At 40.0% G+C, this 15,914-nt stretch overlaps 1 protein-coding gene across 6 annotated transcripts in view; it reads right to left on the bottom strand.

The window, feature by feature from the left end:
- Positions 1-1,593: 1,593 nt before the first annotated feature.
- Positions 1,594-15,914, bottom strand: part of sema3h (sema domain, immunoglobulin domain (Ig), short basic domain, secreted, (semaphorin) 3H) — a 65,626-nt gene continuing 51,305 nt past the window's right edge. For 4 of the 6 annotated variants that reach the window (XM_042409517.1, XM_042409518.1, XM_042409514.1 and 1 more), the window contains exons 12-21: positions 14,984-15,053; positions 12,300-12,444; positions 11,925-12,014; positions 11,553-11,682; positions 11,353-11,441; positions 9,817-9,858; positions 8,965-9,122; positions 8,309-8,370; positions 7,771-7,913; positions 1,594-7,571 (exon numbers count right to left, since the gene is read on the bottom strand). In XM_042409517.1, coding sequence (XP_042265451.1) covers positions 7,110-7,571; positions 7,771-7,913; positions 8,309-8,370; positions 8,965-9,122; positions 9,817-9,858; positions 11,353-11,441; positions 11,553-11,682; positions 11,925-12,014; positions 12,300-12,444; positions 14,984-15,053 — 1,391 coding nt within the window. In that variant the 3' untranslated portion in view covers positions 1,594-7,109. The remainder of the gene's footprint in view (positions 7,572-7,770; positions 7,914-8,308; positions 8,371-8,964; positions 9,123-9,816; positions 9,859-11,352; positions 11,442-11,552; positions 11,683-11,924; positions 12,015-12,299; positions 12,445-14,983; positions 15,054-15,914) is intronic. The other 2 variants (XR_006095882.1, XM_042409519.1) reach the window with 2 other exon arrangements.

Here is a 15,914-nt window from a genome sequence, read left to right as displayed (position 1 = left end):
GGAGAGGGTTTACACTATTTGGCATTATTGAATCTTCACCACGACAAACTACTCATCCTTTGAAAGCAGATGAGTCTGTATAAATCATTTTAAGATCCTAATATCACTGCAACATCAGTTGCTTATCTTGCAACATGAGTGCATACAAAACAGAATAGTCACATACGAAATAGAGAAAAATCCTGCATTTTTACCATGTTTGTGCCCAAATTTGGTCCAGTATCACTAATTCTGACCTTTTGACAATGAACTACAAAGAGTTACCCTCCAGAAGAGACCAAGATCATGACCGATATGGTTCAACCTTTTCATTTTGGGTATGTCATTGTCAGGCTTGTGCACACAAAAGGGCGCTGCTTGTTCAGCACCCTGGTGGCCTCAGGGTTAAGTCGAGCATGAACTGCAATGTTCCTCTAGCTGGTTAACTTTCTTGCATATCATTCCCCATCTCTCTCATTTCCTGTCATATGTCTACTATCAGTTCTTTTGTAAAGGCATAAAATGCTCCTAAATATAAAAAAGATACTTGGTGATTTCACATTCTTAACCTTTTAACATCCACCCTTTTTATAGAATTTTCACCTATTTGGCACACCCAAATGGAAAAGCTTATAACAGAAGAACTGTAAGGCTACGATGCGAATGTATTAGGCTTCATTTGACAAGTGACATCTTCTAGTTTCTGGAAATGTGTTTGTTTAGCATGTGGCTAAAACACAAACAAAACTACATCAGTTCAAATAAGGCTCATGTTTTTGGTCCTCGTTTACAATGAGTCATATTTGAATAACAATAATTAGGACATGCTTTATGCCAGAACCATGCAAATCACCACATACCTTCTACATCTTGTCACCCTGTATAAAATGCCAGACCTCTAGGCCAAACCTTATGGGAGCTAGGGAGTTTTTAGTTTGTGGTGTCACTGGTGTCCCGAACCTCTCCAATTATCTCCAATTGGTCAAATTGTGCCAATTACTGTGTGATGCTTCCACTTACAACTGGCGTAAACAGGTTGCCGGCAAACCGGTGGATGTTAAGAGGTTTAAGTCTCCCTCCACTCAAAAATGTTTTGTTTATTGTTAAGTTGGATCTTTGACCTTCACTGTGCAGAATGATGTATGTATGTGCAGAGTTTGACACTACAAGGATGTTTTCAAATTCATCTGCTGAAGGAGAAAAGTGTCTCTGTGCTCACCATAAATCTGACTTGAAGATGCGTAACTATGAGCATTATTTGTGACATCACAAGTAGTTTGGAAGCCAATCATGTTTCAGTTTGCAGCTTACTCTCGCGTCCAGTAGGAAAACTTTTGAAATGAATAATATTTGCAAATTCACAGATCCTGTTTTTATTGATGAGGGGAAAGGAGTAGATATCATTTTAAGGATTTTAACAAGGTAAAATTTTAAAGGTAAAGTTTTGTCTTAATACATGTAATACTTCAACTTAACAAAAAAAAGTAATAATACAATATGGTTTTCACTGGACACTGGCTTTATGTCAGTGAATGTGTCTCTATGTATGTGTGTTAGTGTTCAGTGTCTGCATATATTTCTAATTGGCAAAATAAGCCACAAAATACACACACACTCATTTGAAAGCAGACCTTTATACATATTTACAAAAAGAAAAATGTCTCCATACACGAGAGGAGATCAGCTGAAGACAGTTTCATTCCGTCTGCAAAGAAGTCGTTCTGGAAAAATCACAAAAGCATTGGCACTGAGATGTAAATATAGCATAACAGAGTGAAACACACGAGGCTTTTGCAATGAATGAGGAGCAGCTCTGCACCACAATCTTTGAGGGAAACACTAAATGTTTAAAACGGTCCACCATAAAAATGTCTTGTAGGAGTTCTGCCTCCGACTTGTGTGGTGTTTGGATCTGACACAAATATACACACATTACACACTCATACACACAACATCCACAAGCCGGAGTCCATACAGCTTGATTATTTTCATAGCCTATTTATTAGGTTATTGGATCATATTTCCGTGAGAGCAAAAAAGGGCAAAGTGCTGTTAAAACTGGCACCATAATCCAAATTTCTCCAAAGTTGGCGTCCTTTCACAGGCAAAATGAAGTTTAGAGACTTAAAAGAGGCGTTAGATTTAGCTTGTTTGCCTGAGGTTTTGCACAGCCTGCATTTTAAACTCACCAACACTTGCCTGAAAACTGGTTAACAATGTCATATTGGTTTGATTGGTGTTGGGCCACATAGAGAGATGAAGTCTTGTCACCTCTCCTTGCCGTCTCTAAGCTTCTTAACAGCTTAATGCAAAGGCTAGAAGGTTTCTTTTATCTGCTTTTCTAAAAAACTTAAATGCTCTTGAGGTTTTATATCAGCTTTTAAAGGAATAGTTCCACATACTAGCTGCATTCTCTGTTTTCACTTTTAAGCTAACCAGATGCTGGCGGTGTTTCACCGGATACAGACATGAGAGTCTCTTAATCTATGAATCATCTAAAAGAAAGCCAATCAGGGTATTTCCCAAAATGTCCAACTATTTTAGGCTAGTTATGTATCTACCACTGTGGTAGCCACTGTAGCTTCATCATTCACCACCAGGATATAACAGCAATAATTTGGTTAGCATTTCACAGCTTTCATGAGACCATGTGATGGGCTAAACTCTGGGATTCATGCTGTATTGAATGCTAACAAAGTAACTGTTATTTTAGCTTGGATAAAATGACGTGTTCATGTTTTCTTACACTAATGGGTAGACATCTTATATTATGGACAGAAAACACCAGCATCATGTTTCAGCCTTCAGAAGGATACTATGAAAAAACCTGTTAAGTTACAAATGCTAGTAGGGGGCTGGACTTTGACTTTCTATATATTTTTAAGTGTGTACTTAAAATACTGTAGGACTATAAATACATAACAACAAAATGTAGCAATGATTGTGTTGTTAGCATTCAACAGCTTCCATGAGACTTCAACAGTTTGCCAGTCGCTATATCGTAAGATGATCATAAATGTTGGTGTTCAAAGTTTAAATTCAGCATCAAACATGAAGTGAAAACTTCAGGACCACGTTTCAGCTTTTTAGAAAGACATCAAGCCCTCTAAACATGAACTTGTTGACTCACAGGCTTCATCTGGTGTGTGAACCTCATAAGCACACCTGCAGTCACACTGTTTAGATGTATTTACCCTGAGTGTCGTATCTGACAGCAGTCTGCGAACAGGCCAAATCTGATTTCATTTGGATTACACTGCCGGCTTCACACTCACCCACACATCATTTCATTTTTAAGACGTGTATCCGACACTTACACACTTTGTACATTCACATGCCAGCAGACACAAAACAGCTCAGCTCAGAGTCACACACAATCTCTCCTTCTTACTTTTTACTCAAACACACACATTCAGAAGTAGATCAACGCTGGTTAGTTCTGTCATGTGGCCAAAGCCAAGAAGCCATAAGAGGCCAACCGCATGTTAATTTTCTCTAAGCTCTGCCTTCTCTCAGTCGGACAGTTTGTTTTACTTACAGCATCAAAAGTGTCTCCGATCTGTTGCTGAGTTTCCCATTAAGCAGATTTACTGGTTTGGCCTCTGAACTTTTGTTTCATCTCCTCTCACTCTGATCTGAGTGACAAACACACATAGATCTGTACTGAACAAGCACACACACACACACATACAGAAACACATTCAGCCAGAAGAGCAAAGGGATTCTGCAAGACCAAGCATTGGATGTACGGTATCTACTCTGATATAGACAGGATTGCGTGCTCAGAATCATCATTGTGGGATGAAATTAAATATATGAAAATATGAGAGGCTGTTATTATGTTATTGGACTTAATGATGCATGTATCTTCTTCTTGCAAGCCTTACAAAATAATATTAAGTTTTAATTCAGTTGGTCTGTCTGGCTCTCTCCTTCACTCACGCCATCATCTTGCATGAATTTAGTTTAAATGGTAGTTCATCCCAAATGCAATCTGCTCTGTAAACAACAGTATTATCGCTACTGAGCTCAAGTCCGATGTCGCAACATTTAGTTTGTGTCTCTTGTTCAGGAGAAAGAGGAAAACAAAACATTGTACTTTTAATATACCTTTAGTTCTCACTGCCGCGAGCTGAAGCAGTTTTTACTTTTACATTTATTTAAGTCTTCTAAGCATGTCATATTAATGAGTTGGTGACTTTATTAGCATTTCTAAAAAACAAAATAGCCACAGGCAGGAGTGATTTGAATTTCCTTGGTTGGGAGTGGGGATGTGCATCAACAGATTTGGATGATAACAATTGAAAATCTTTCCATAAATAAAGAAAGAGAAGACAAGAGAAAAAGAAAGTTCTGTGCGGATCTCTATGTGTGAGCACACAAACATACAGTACATGCATACAAAGACAGACCAACAGACACACTCACATGTCAAATAAGCGTCCAGTATGTGAGACTAGTGAAGAGGACCTAAGGAAGAGCATAAAGCCTTTCCCAAAAATATCACACAACTTACGAAACAAGCAGTTTCACTCCAGATAAAACAAATAAATACTACTAAGAAGAAAGTTAAATAGAAATGGAATAAACTGTGTTGGTTTAACATCTTAATAGTAAGAACAAATCACAATTTACTGCCTTGCAAAGTCACTAAAGTCACTCAACTCCTGCAGACCAGAGTCCACTTGACGCCAGTCCTGTTCAGTACTCTCTCAAGTTCCAACATCGTATGATAAAGACTTCTTTATTTTACGTTGGGCCTGCTTCATAATTTACAGCCAGATTTCATTTCCAGCTGGAGCTGCAGGACCAGCAATATATTACTTCTTTTGTTGGCTGGAACGCACTGAAAGTCACTAGATGGCCCATTTTGGGTCCAGAGCTGTAGTTTGAGAAACATGCATTTTTCTGTACAGAGTCTCTTGGCAGTTCAGTCCATAGTCACGTCCTCTTCGAAACTTGTTTTCTTCTCCATGTTTCATCAAACACCACTTTTTAGATGCATCTTTATATTTTCCACAGTTCGGCGTGCTGAGTTCACTGTCATGACAAGAGTTATCATAAAAAATCATTTTTTGTCCAATAGATACACAACCTTACAATTTACCAAACACTTAAAGTTTTAACTTGCTTGAAATATGATTTTGAATACTATCAATTGAAATCCCTCTGTGTTTTTCCAAAAATGTCTGGTAGTACTGACCCAGGTTATAACCCTCAGACTCATTAAACCCATTTAATCATGTCAAGAGGAAATTTAAAGTTGTTTTTTCGTTTAGTTACTGAAAGGCTCGATTGAGCCTCATCTCATAGCAGCAAAACAATTTTATCCCAGTGGTAACAAAAATGACATTTGTCTGCAAACTGGAGTTGATGTGGAGATGTTGTCTTTTTTTCCTACGTAAAAACATATTCCGTAAATCTGTACACTGCACTCATGTGAGACACCAGAAAAACCGAACAAACACTCCAAACTAGACATTATAAAATGCACCAGACCCACTGTGTCTTGTTTCTGTTTTTCCCACACCTATACTAAACAGCTGTCCGTGCTGCTCTGTCGTTGTGGCATAACATCAGTGCCAGATATGCCTGTGAACTTTACCAGCTAACATTACTGAACCAAACTTTGAGGAGAACATAATGGAAAAATCTCCTGCAGTGTGGCTGTACAGCTGCAACACAGAACGCTAACGTCCTGAAAAAGTAGATCTGAAACCTCATCAAAGCGATGCTCGAGCTTTTCTCTGCCTTTCATCTTTGTGGTCATGGTCAGTCATCATCTCGCGGTCAGACCCCACCTTTCTGAAGAAACCAACAAAACTCTCACTGCAGGTGAACTGTTTGAAGGATTACATCCCAACATGTTATAGATTCATGTGGGGGAAAGATGCATAAAACTCTTCAGTGCTACTTCCTGCCTGTCATTACTCCTCAAAGCTGCTGCTGCAGTAGTTTACTGTAAGAGATTTACTGTTTGTAAGTTGGCTTTGAATGTTTTAGCCCTTTAAGTAACTATCATCACTGATTATATTCCAAAGCATAGCATAGGTTTTTAGATTGATAGGTACTCCATCACAGAGAGTATATATTTCTTTTTTTGTCTAAGTTTAGCTGTTAAAAACACAGGCTTTCTCTGCAGATGTGTTCGAGGGTGCTCCAACATCTGCGATTTGACAACAGGCTGCCAAACGGCAACCGAATCCCTTTCACCGCATTTATGATTGCTTGTTTGCTTTCTTGTTTCTTACTTTTAGACAACATAGCACATTGTCAATGAAATTTGAGCAGTTCAACCTCAATTCTCAGAAGGCCAAGGATGGAGTGTCCTTGAAATGTGAACACATCATCAAGGAAAAGTTTGAAAAATGCTGCTTGCTACTGTAATAGCATAACTTTGAAAAAAAAGGCAACATATTTCATGTTCCTGCAAAATGATTTTCACAGTGTACTGAAATTAATGGAAACCGGTGTCCGCCTGGAAGGTAGGAAATCAATCTAAAAACATCCGTTCTGCTTTGGAGGATTATTGTCAGTGATGTAAAATATTGTATGCAGGATTTGTAGTTAATGGGCAAAAACATGCACAGCTACAGAAATGATCCTTGAGGCAGCAATCATTTCACAGGGGTTGAATGCTTTTTCAAAAAATTCTGAATGTCTACTTTTTGGAAAGAGACTCACATTTTTTTCTCTGCAGAAACTCCAAATTCAAAATGTCCCTGTTACGACACAGAGTCAGTCAAACTGAGTGATCTGGACATGCCGTTCTTCCTTCATTCAACATGCTTTGCAACCTAAGATTTTCTGCTTTCGCTTTTTTATTCACAAAGTCTTTTGTCCAGGTGAAACAGTCCTTGCTGTCCACATCCTCCTGTACTGTACATACTTCAGTTGTTCATGTGTAGCTTAGTTTGTCACTATAATGTAATTAAAGGATGCTTTTTTTTTTGTTTGTATATAAGTGCATGCGCATGTCTAAGTCTCTGTACATACAGTATGTGTGTGTCTCAGTGTATAAGTTAAGTGTGTGTGTATGTGTGTGTGTGTCTTAGTGTGTATGTTATCATAAATGTGTGTGTGTGAGTGTTAAAGTCACTGAAAATCCGCCCTCCTGCTCTACGACACATTCAAGCGCTCCTCGGTGCTCTCTGCTGCGGCTTGCTCCTGCTCTTCCTGCCCGCTGCTCTTGCTCCCCCTCCTCCTCCTCCTCCTCTTCCTCCTCCATGCTTGTGCCTCTCCCCCTTCTCTTTCTCCTTGTTAGGCTCCACCATGATATCACCGTGGCGACGGTGGTTGCGCGGGGGCCGATATCCCAGAGAGCGGCAGTGCTGGCCGAGGTTTCTCGGATTAATCAGCGGCATCACGTCTTCGGACCAGGGCTGCGTTCCCGGGCTCTGATAGGACGGGCTGGACCAGGAAGCGAGGAGGCGGTTGGCCGAGGGGCTCCAGACGGCGAGGCGGATGGTGACGGCGGTCCAGTGGTAGCCATGCTCTTCCACCTGGCAGTGGTAGACACCGCCGTGAGACAGCTCGGCTCGACGAATCAGGACACCCCGCTCGATCACAATCAGCTGGTCACCTGTTACCAGCTGGAGAGAGAGAGAGAGATCAGATGCTCAAGACTTGTGTTCATACTGGGAATTCTGGGTAATTGAAGTTGAGGGTGGTACTGGAAACTTGACACAATGTTTAAGTGCCAGGCAAAGTTTACATCTTCCAGTATTTTTATTCCTTTGTAATATTTTAAAAATGAGAACATCAATAAAAGGGTAAAATGAATGTGTGTACCTGGTTTAGTTCAGGACTGTTCTCTCCGGCCTGTTTGTACCAGGTGACAGCAGCATGTCTGGATCGGGGCAGACACTCCAGGTAGGTGCTGTTACCCTCGGCAACCATCATCACCCTCTGCTCTGCCTCCACCTGCAGCCCGGCTAAAAGAGATCAAGGAAAAGATGTAAAAAGTTAAAGATCTGTTGTTTTTTTTTACTATTATTAAATATTTTTATTCAGTTTATATTTGTATCTAAACCAAAAGAAATGACACCATGTACTATTCATATTTAAGGTTTTAGGTTTATTTTAGAGTCAAAGAGTGAAACTTTATCTGTATAATACTTTATTAAAACATAAAATACTGCATATTTATACCAAATTTACAAAATATAAAGCATATATATGACATGCAATAATACATGAGTAAACCTACTATAGCTAAAGCATTATTAAAGCTCATGTGTTAACTGCCTGCCAAATGTTTCACCACTGTGTTTCTGTCTGTCCTTCAAATAAACAAATCATATGTGTGGTGGATGATATAACTCCTCACCTCCTTGTCTGACACACTGAGTTAACGGGTCCTCGTCCTCCCCTAAATGACGTGCATTCCTCCTGTAGAGAAAGTCATGAAATGAAGAAAAGAATTACATTCTCCTAGTCGCTCTAAGAGGCCACAACTCATTTCAGCCTGTAATGTGAAAGTGTTAGACGTAACAAACGATGTGCTGACAGTTTTACTTGAACAGGAGTGGGGCTAACAATTTTTGTCCTAAGGGTGGTGCTAGAGGAAAGACCATGGGGACATTGGAATAAACAGGGTTAATCCACTTGAGAGCATCAGTTTGCTCAGCAAATTTTACGGCAATTGCTTGTTTGCATTATTAGATTTTGTGTGATGATGGCGGCAGTAGAGGAAAGGTCAAATGGTCACCCAAAATATTAATAGTTGAAAATGTCATGGAAATCTGTCCATTTTTAATGGAACCATGTGTTGGTCAAGTGAAAAAATGCTGAAAATTGAATCAGAGTCGAGATATAATTTGAGCCACATTTCAAACTATCAACAAATGTGGTTTAAGTCTGATTTGAGAAGATTAGTTCCATGTGCTTCTCCTTTGGTGTTCAGAAAAAGTATCCTACTTGAATGTAATAATTAGATTAGTGTTGTTTGGATAAACATATAAAGATCTAATTCATCGTCCATACCTGCGCACGGTGGGCATGTAGGGGCTGCAGGCGTGTCCGTCCCAGGTACAGTAGGGATCTCTGGCCAGGCAGCACTCAGCGCAGGCCTGACCGTATAGCTCACACTGGTACAGAGCCAGCTGGGACACACCCTCACTGGAGCCCACAAACAACCACTGCTGGAGGAGGAAGAGGAGGGGGGGGGGGGGAGTGAAAGAAAGATAGAAATAGACAGAGGGAGAAAACAAGATGAGGGAGAAAACAATGTTGACAACGGGGCGAGGGAAGAAGGAAAGGGGAATGGAAGGAGAAGAGAGTAATAATTGAAGGAGAGCAGAGAGAGAGAGAGAGAGATAGAGAGAGAGAGAGAGGGCATTCAGTTTTCTCCCGTAAGACAGAGAGAGACACTTTGACAATCAACAGTTAAACCAGACTCATCTTCACTCAATAACACATCCAACTCACAGTGTAACAATGTCACTGAGTGGCCACAGGGAGTGTGTGTGTGTGTGTGTGTGTTGGTGAGAGAGAGAGCGAGAAACATGATGATGCTCGGTTTTTAAAGTCTGTGTGAATGTGTGTCTGGTTGTGTAAGCAGGCTTCGGATTTTTTTTTCATGAAACCCAGACTATTTTAATAATGCAAGATGTATTTCTCTCGCTGTGTGTGTGTGTGTGTGTGTGTGTGCGTATAGGGTATCTCTTCATTATAGCTGTGACTGAGGTCGGGTAACCATAGCAACTGGTGATGAAGCTGTCCTTGGAGATACAAGGTGGAGAGATGAGTGATAAGTGTGTGTGTGTGTGGGTGTGTGTGTGTGTGAAGAGGAGTTTGGAAGTTTGAAAGTGAGTTTCTGTCTTTCTCATTTGTTACCTTTTTCTTTGAGAGTGTCAGAGCTGTCACAGGTGATTTGTGCTGTGAAGAAGACAGAAAGGAAAACATCGAGTTTAAATTGAGACAAACAGAAAAAGACAGAAAAAGAAACCATTGCACTAGATAGATAGATAGATAGATAGATAGATAGATAGACAGATAGATAGATAGATAGATAGATAGATCTCAACTAAACCAATCAGACTGAATACAGAGTTATTTTTGCATTTTGAATTTGAGCCTCCAGTGGAATTAATATCAATCAATCAATCAATCATTTAATGACCTTCGGTACAGCATACAGGGAAGCTCATAACACTGTGTCAGACACAGAACAGATAACAGCTTTACAGCTTTTATTGGGCTGAATTGTTGATATCATGAACTGTGGTTGGATGAAAAGGCTTTTTTACAGTCTGATAACTATGTGCAGCTGCAGTAGTTATTGTGTTAATGTGTTTAGAGTCATGCTACAGTAATGGGCTTTGGATAAAAACATTTACTATATTTAATGTGTAATTTATACAGCACATATGTGAGGTGATTAAAGTCCTCCTCAACTCAAACATGTGTTTTGTTTATTGTTATGGAAGTTGGCTGTTTGACATTCACTGTGTGCAGGATGATGTATTTGCAGAGTTTGACACTAGAAGGCTGTTTTCACGTTCATCTGAGTTTAAGGCACGTACATACGAGCGTTATTTGTGACATCACAACTAGTTTCGAGCCAATCGTGGTCCAGGATACAACTTACACAAGTGTTATGTGGAAACTTGAAGCCTGCAGTGCACAAACACTGAGTAAAGACTTTTCAGTGAAGTAGGAGACATCTTGTGTCTAAGTAGTTCAACTTTTGCATATTTAGATATTAAATGTTTTTCAATAAGGGAAAATGAGTGGAAGTGATTTTAAGTCTATTTAATTTTAAGAATTTCTAACCATGTAAGTGAACTTTGTTGTGGAAAAAATATTATTGTTATTCACAAATTATTATTAAAAATGTATTTTTTATATGTTTTATATTCATATTAAAATATGTCTAGAGCTGGTCTTTTTTTTGACACTCGTATCTCCTTAACTGCAAGAACCATGCATGCTTTATGTTACTGCTGACATTTTCAAATGAATTTTCATTAAATGCCTGCTGTTGTTTTTCAGATTGTTTAAGCCACTGCTTTCCAATCTTTTATGTATGACGGAATGAATGAAAAACTCGCTGCAGATCATCATCAACATCGTGTCTGCATTTATTTTTGTCAAAGTTCCCTTTTGTTGTTGTAAGTGCGGACTGATTTGCAAAGTCTGTGCTGCATTACCTCTTACATACAATAATAACTCTTAAATCAAGTTTGAAGAGTGTGTTATTTGATTCTCAAACTGCAAAAAAATACATCTTAAAATTTGAAACCCAACCACTTAATTGGTATAATGATCAGCTGTAATGCAAAGTACACAGTACTTGAATTGTAATAAATGCACTGAAACATGAACCTTTAAGATGACATCATGTATTTGTACAGTAACCGTTTGCTGTACCTGGAAGACCTGCAGCTGCTCTAAAGTGACCTCCTGACTCTGACCGTGTTCTCTGGGCAGATGGATGGCCTTCAGCACCAGACCAGAGTCTGCAGCAAAAACAGTACATTTAAAGAAATGAATTGAGAAAAAAACATGGAGCTTAGCAAGCCAATGACCCAGTTCTACAGTTAAGAAATGGTTCTAAGCAGACGCTCTACCTGTGCCGATGAACAGGACGTCGTAGGTGCCGTCGATGGCCTCCACTCTGTCCACCAGCAGTTTGCTGAACTTGTAGTGAACGCCCACTCGGACAAGAAGGGGACGCTCCCCCAGTGGCAGCACGTTCTCCTGAAACAATGTGAACTTTTAGGGTTTTGCATTTTATCACAAAAACGCAATGGTGTTAATCATGTTGTTCATCATTGATATATTGACGCTCTCAGTGTTGGAGTGGCGTCCCTTTGGTGAGAGCTGTTGGCTAATTTAATTTCTCACTTAAGATTTCAGATAAAAATAAAGGAATACTGTTAAATAGTTAAATCTAACTGAATTAGATTGATGTAATTGAATAAAGTGAATATCAGCTGAACCTGCAGCAGTGGGTGAGTCCTGCTGAAGAAGATGACGTCGTCAGGATACTCTCTGGTCGAGCTGTAGCTTCCATATGTACTGCTGGGACACTGAGAGAGAGAGAGAAATGAAGAAATAGAAAAGGAAAGAATGAAGTGAGAATGTTTAGAAGACACAGATCTTTATTAAATCCTTGTCATTTAACTTAAAAAATAACTTTTCATCCTCATGGTGGTATGAAAATAAGGTATCCTTTATGCCTCTTGTTTTTTGTGAACTATTCCTTTAATACTGTTTAACTACACACAGTCACCTCACTAGATTGTGAGCATGATTACTAATTTAGAAAACGGAAACATTTGCCAGAAGGAAAAGGGTTTTGGGCATTAACTTACGGTGCCAGGTCGCGGGTAGGGCACTTTGCCCGTAAACTCTGCCCACTTGTACAGAGGCCCTTCCTTATGTAGGAAGTTTCCCTTAAAAGCCCGAACCACATCCTCCATTCGGTAAACGCAGACTGCTGAACCATTCAGAATATCACTGAGGACAGGGGAGAGAGAGAGAAAGAAAACTGTCATTCATCGCAGATTCAGATAATCTTCTTCCATCAGCCTTCATGAATAAAAACATAAGCTGAGTACGGCTTTGATGGTTTCACTCAATGAGTTCTGATGGTCTTTAAGCAGTAGATTAAATAAAAAAAGAGATGTACTGTATGTGGAGCTGTGAGTCATTGTGGGTTTTCAGCTTAAACGCATCAATTCACTAAATGTGCTCCTACCACAAAGTCCAGCTTGGATGAATGCTCTGCTTTCAGCACACCAGTCCTCACCACAACATGTCTCTTGCACTGCAGTTAAGATCATGGTTAAAATTTTTGGCAAAGTTTATCAGAGCTTAAGATTCCAGCAGCTAGAACCAGAACAGCTAGAAAGGCCGCGCTGTGATGGATCAGGGTGGTTTCCTTCAGTTCAGATGGTTGACACATACAGTATGTTTAGTCAACTTCCTCTGGAGGGAAGTTCTCTTTTCTCTCCTTCACAGAGTCCCTGTAGCTGCTGTGGTGTTTAGTGTCTTGCTTAAGGGCACTTCAGTGGGGCCAAAGTTGTTCAGCTTAAAGCCCTGGTGCTCCCACTAAAGCAGCTTACTCACTATGAAATCCTGGTGAATGTGGAGTCAATGAACACGAGAAACCCACATGCCAATTTTACAAAATGCAATATACTGTAGTATCAGTGTGTTTTTTTTTTTGAAAATGCCAAACAATGCTGCATTTTTTCTCCTCAGTTGTGTCTGAAGTTACAAAACACAGCAGCCAGATCTTCATTTTTGGTAGAAGTATCACTGGTGGCCATGTGCCACGAGCAAGAACCAACATGTGGACAAAAGGAGGTCAAGAATTTAGCTGCTACTCCATAAAACTCCTAACGAACGAAAGAAGGGTATGAGGATGTATGAATGAATAAGCATGTAAATTAACAAAGCAACATAAATATGAAAGAATGAATGAACAAACAAGCCAACAAAGAAAGAAATAAACAGTTGGAAGGAGACCAGATCAGCTCTGTGTGATATACTGCATGTGCTGGATGGACAATTGAATTACGAAATGAAAAAAAAAAAAGAAAAGCCGAATAATAAAAGCAGAGAACAGAAGACTGATGCACAGACTTCATCACAGGGGACAAAAACCTCTGTGTGTGCAAGCATGAGAGCTCCAAGGGAGAGACGTTTTCCATTCAGCAGGAATGACCTTTCTGCGCTCTGCAGTTCTGTGGTTGGGACCCCACCCTGAGTGATGCTTTGGAATCCTGTCCGTTCCCCGCTGAGATTCCAGACACTTTTTCCGAAACCCAGAACCAGACCAACTCCCTGCTCCGCCGTGCCAAATGTTGTCATACTTCGGCTGCTACTGTAGAGCTCGGGCGTCCACCTCAGAAACCAGTTTATTCTCAGAACGTGTGGTGCCGTCAGAAGCTTTTTTAGTCTGTTACTCACTCGCTCATTTGGTCTGGATTTTCTTCACTTTTTTGTCACATACTTTTTTCAGCCAGTGTCTGGTCTGCGTTCTGTAGCTGTTCACCTGTTATCAGTCTTTCAGAGTGTCTTTCTTTATGATAGCCTGTCTCGTATCGGCCTTCTCTCTCATCCGTCTGTGTGTCTTTAAGTGTCTGAAGTTTTATGTGATTGTGTCATCGCTTTGTCCCAGAAGGAGCAGATAGATGTTTTTTCTTGCTCTCTGTTATGACTGTGTTTTACTCACATGCGAGCAAATTACCATTCTGTAGACACTAACACAAAGCATATTGTCTATGGGCTGTAATCAAACACATTTCAGTGTTGCTTCACATTTTCCATGATGTTTTGTCATAGTTTTTAATAAAGTTTGAAGCTGTACAGCATGTTGCTGTTCTGGATTGACCTCTGGAACATAAGTCAACTATATTTTTATATGTATTTTCCCTTTATGATTTTATTTTTTGAGGTCTCAAAATTGGTTGAAGTCTCTTTAAGAAGTGATCTCAATTAGAAGCTGATACACACAAAACACTTGCTGTGTCACAGCTAGAATGATGATGATGTTATGATGATGAAGACTCATATGAGCCTCTGAGTCTCCATTTTCTTGACATGAATGACTGTGTTTCATTCATGAGTCAGAGTGGCATAAGACCCTGCTGCCTGGGTGACTCCCACAGTAAATCACATCATGTGCAAGATAAAGTATTTGAATGTGTTTGAATATAAAATCAAATGAGGAGTCGATTTTTCTAACTTCCCACCTCTTCGTTTCCATTCTCCTGCACTCTACATTTCTTTCCTTTACTTGACTCTCAAAATATTGAAGGTTTTTGCTGCTTTGTACTGTAGCACAAAACAGCTGAGCCTAAATATATATCTGCTGGGATTGATCAATATCAATGACTCACTGCAACCAAAACCTCCCCACCCAGTGTAATTTCCCAGCGCCTCTCATCCACCAGCATGCTGGCATTCTCAACGGCTTAAAAAGGGTTGGCAGATTACAAAATACCTTTTAAAGCTACTCCCATGTTTTCTGTTGCTCAGCTGTACATACCTTGAAGTAGTAAACAGGCCGTAGATGAGAGGGTTTTTCTTGTCTTTCCCTTGGAGGATAAAGATGTCCTCTGGATTGAGAGAACAAGAAAGGAGAGATCAAGAGATGAGAAGGGAGGGGAAAAAGAAAGAGAGAAAGAGATAAACATTTGTTATACTGAGGTAAAACTCAGAACAGTGTCTTAATTACTGGACAAGTTTGTGTAAACTGTGTGTTTGGATGTACGCGTGTGTGTGAAACTGTTTATGTGTGTGTGTGTGTTTGTTTGTGTGGTTGGTATTTGGTATTCATTATGTGAAGGCCTGTGTGTGCATCTATCGGTCTGACTGTGTGACTAATGGCGTCAGGCGTGCTGGCAGCATGGCTGACTGGTTGCTTGTAATGAATCTGTAGCCATTAATAACCAGCCACAGTGGGAGAGCTAAGCGCTGGGTCCACCACAGGAGAACAACACCTGCTGTCACACACAACTAACACCATGCATCAGTGTTCGCTCTTCATTTCAAACACAGCGGATCGCAAGATTTGATGTTTTTCTCACTCTGGTGTTGCTCCGACTGTTGTCCCTCATGCGGCGCAATCAGGTGTAGTGTGGATTTTCGCTCATTCCATCTGTCTGGCTTTAAAACCTGATATCTCAGACACCACTGGTCCGATTTTGACAAAGCTTAGTAATAACAGACATTTTTATCCTGTTCTAGCGTTTGAAAATGTGCACAGATTTGGCTCAGCGGGGAAGTTTTTAATTTGAACAAGATCAATTGGACATAGGCGTGCACACAAAATTTGTAACTATTACTGAAACAGTTTGGTTGTGCCGTAGTGGAAAAGGAAAACAGCCTTTCTGTTTCTTGCAAGGAGTCATGACAGCTGCTGACAGCCGTTTTATGATGATTTATGGTTGCTCAGAACTGGTTCTCATGACGTGCTG

The sequence above is a fragment of the Thunnus maccoyii genome, chromosome 4 (assembly GCF_910596095.1).
Source record: "Thunnus maccoyii chromosome 4, fThuMac1.1, whole genome shotgun sequence".
NCBI classification, from domain to species: domain Eukaryota; kingdom Metazoa; phylum Chordata; class Actinopteri; order Scombriformes; family Scombridae; genus Thunnus; species Thunnus maccoyii.
The sequence above is the reverse complement of the archived record's forward strand: the minus strand, read 5'-3'. Positions and strand labels throughout refer to the sequence as shown.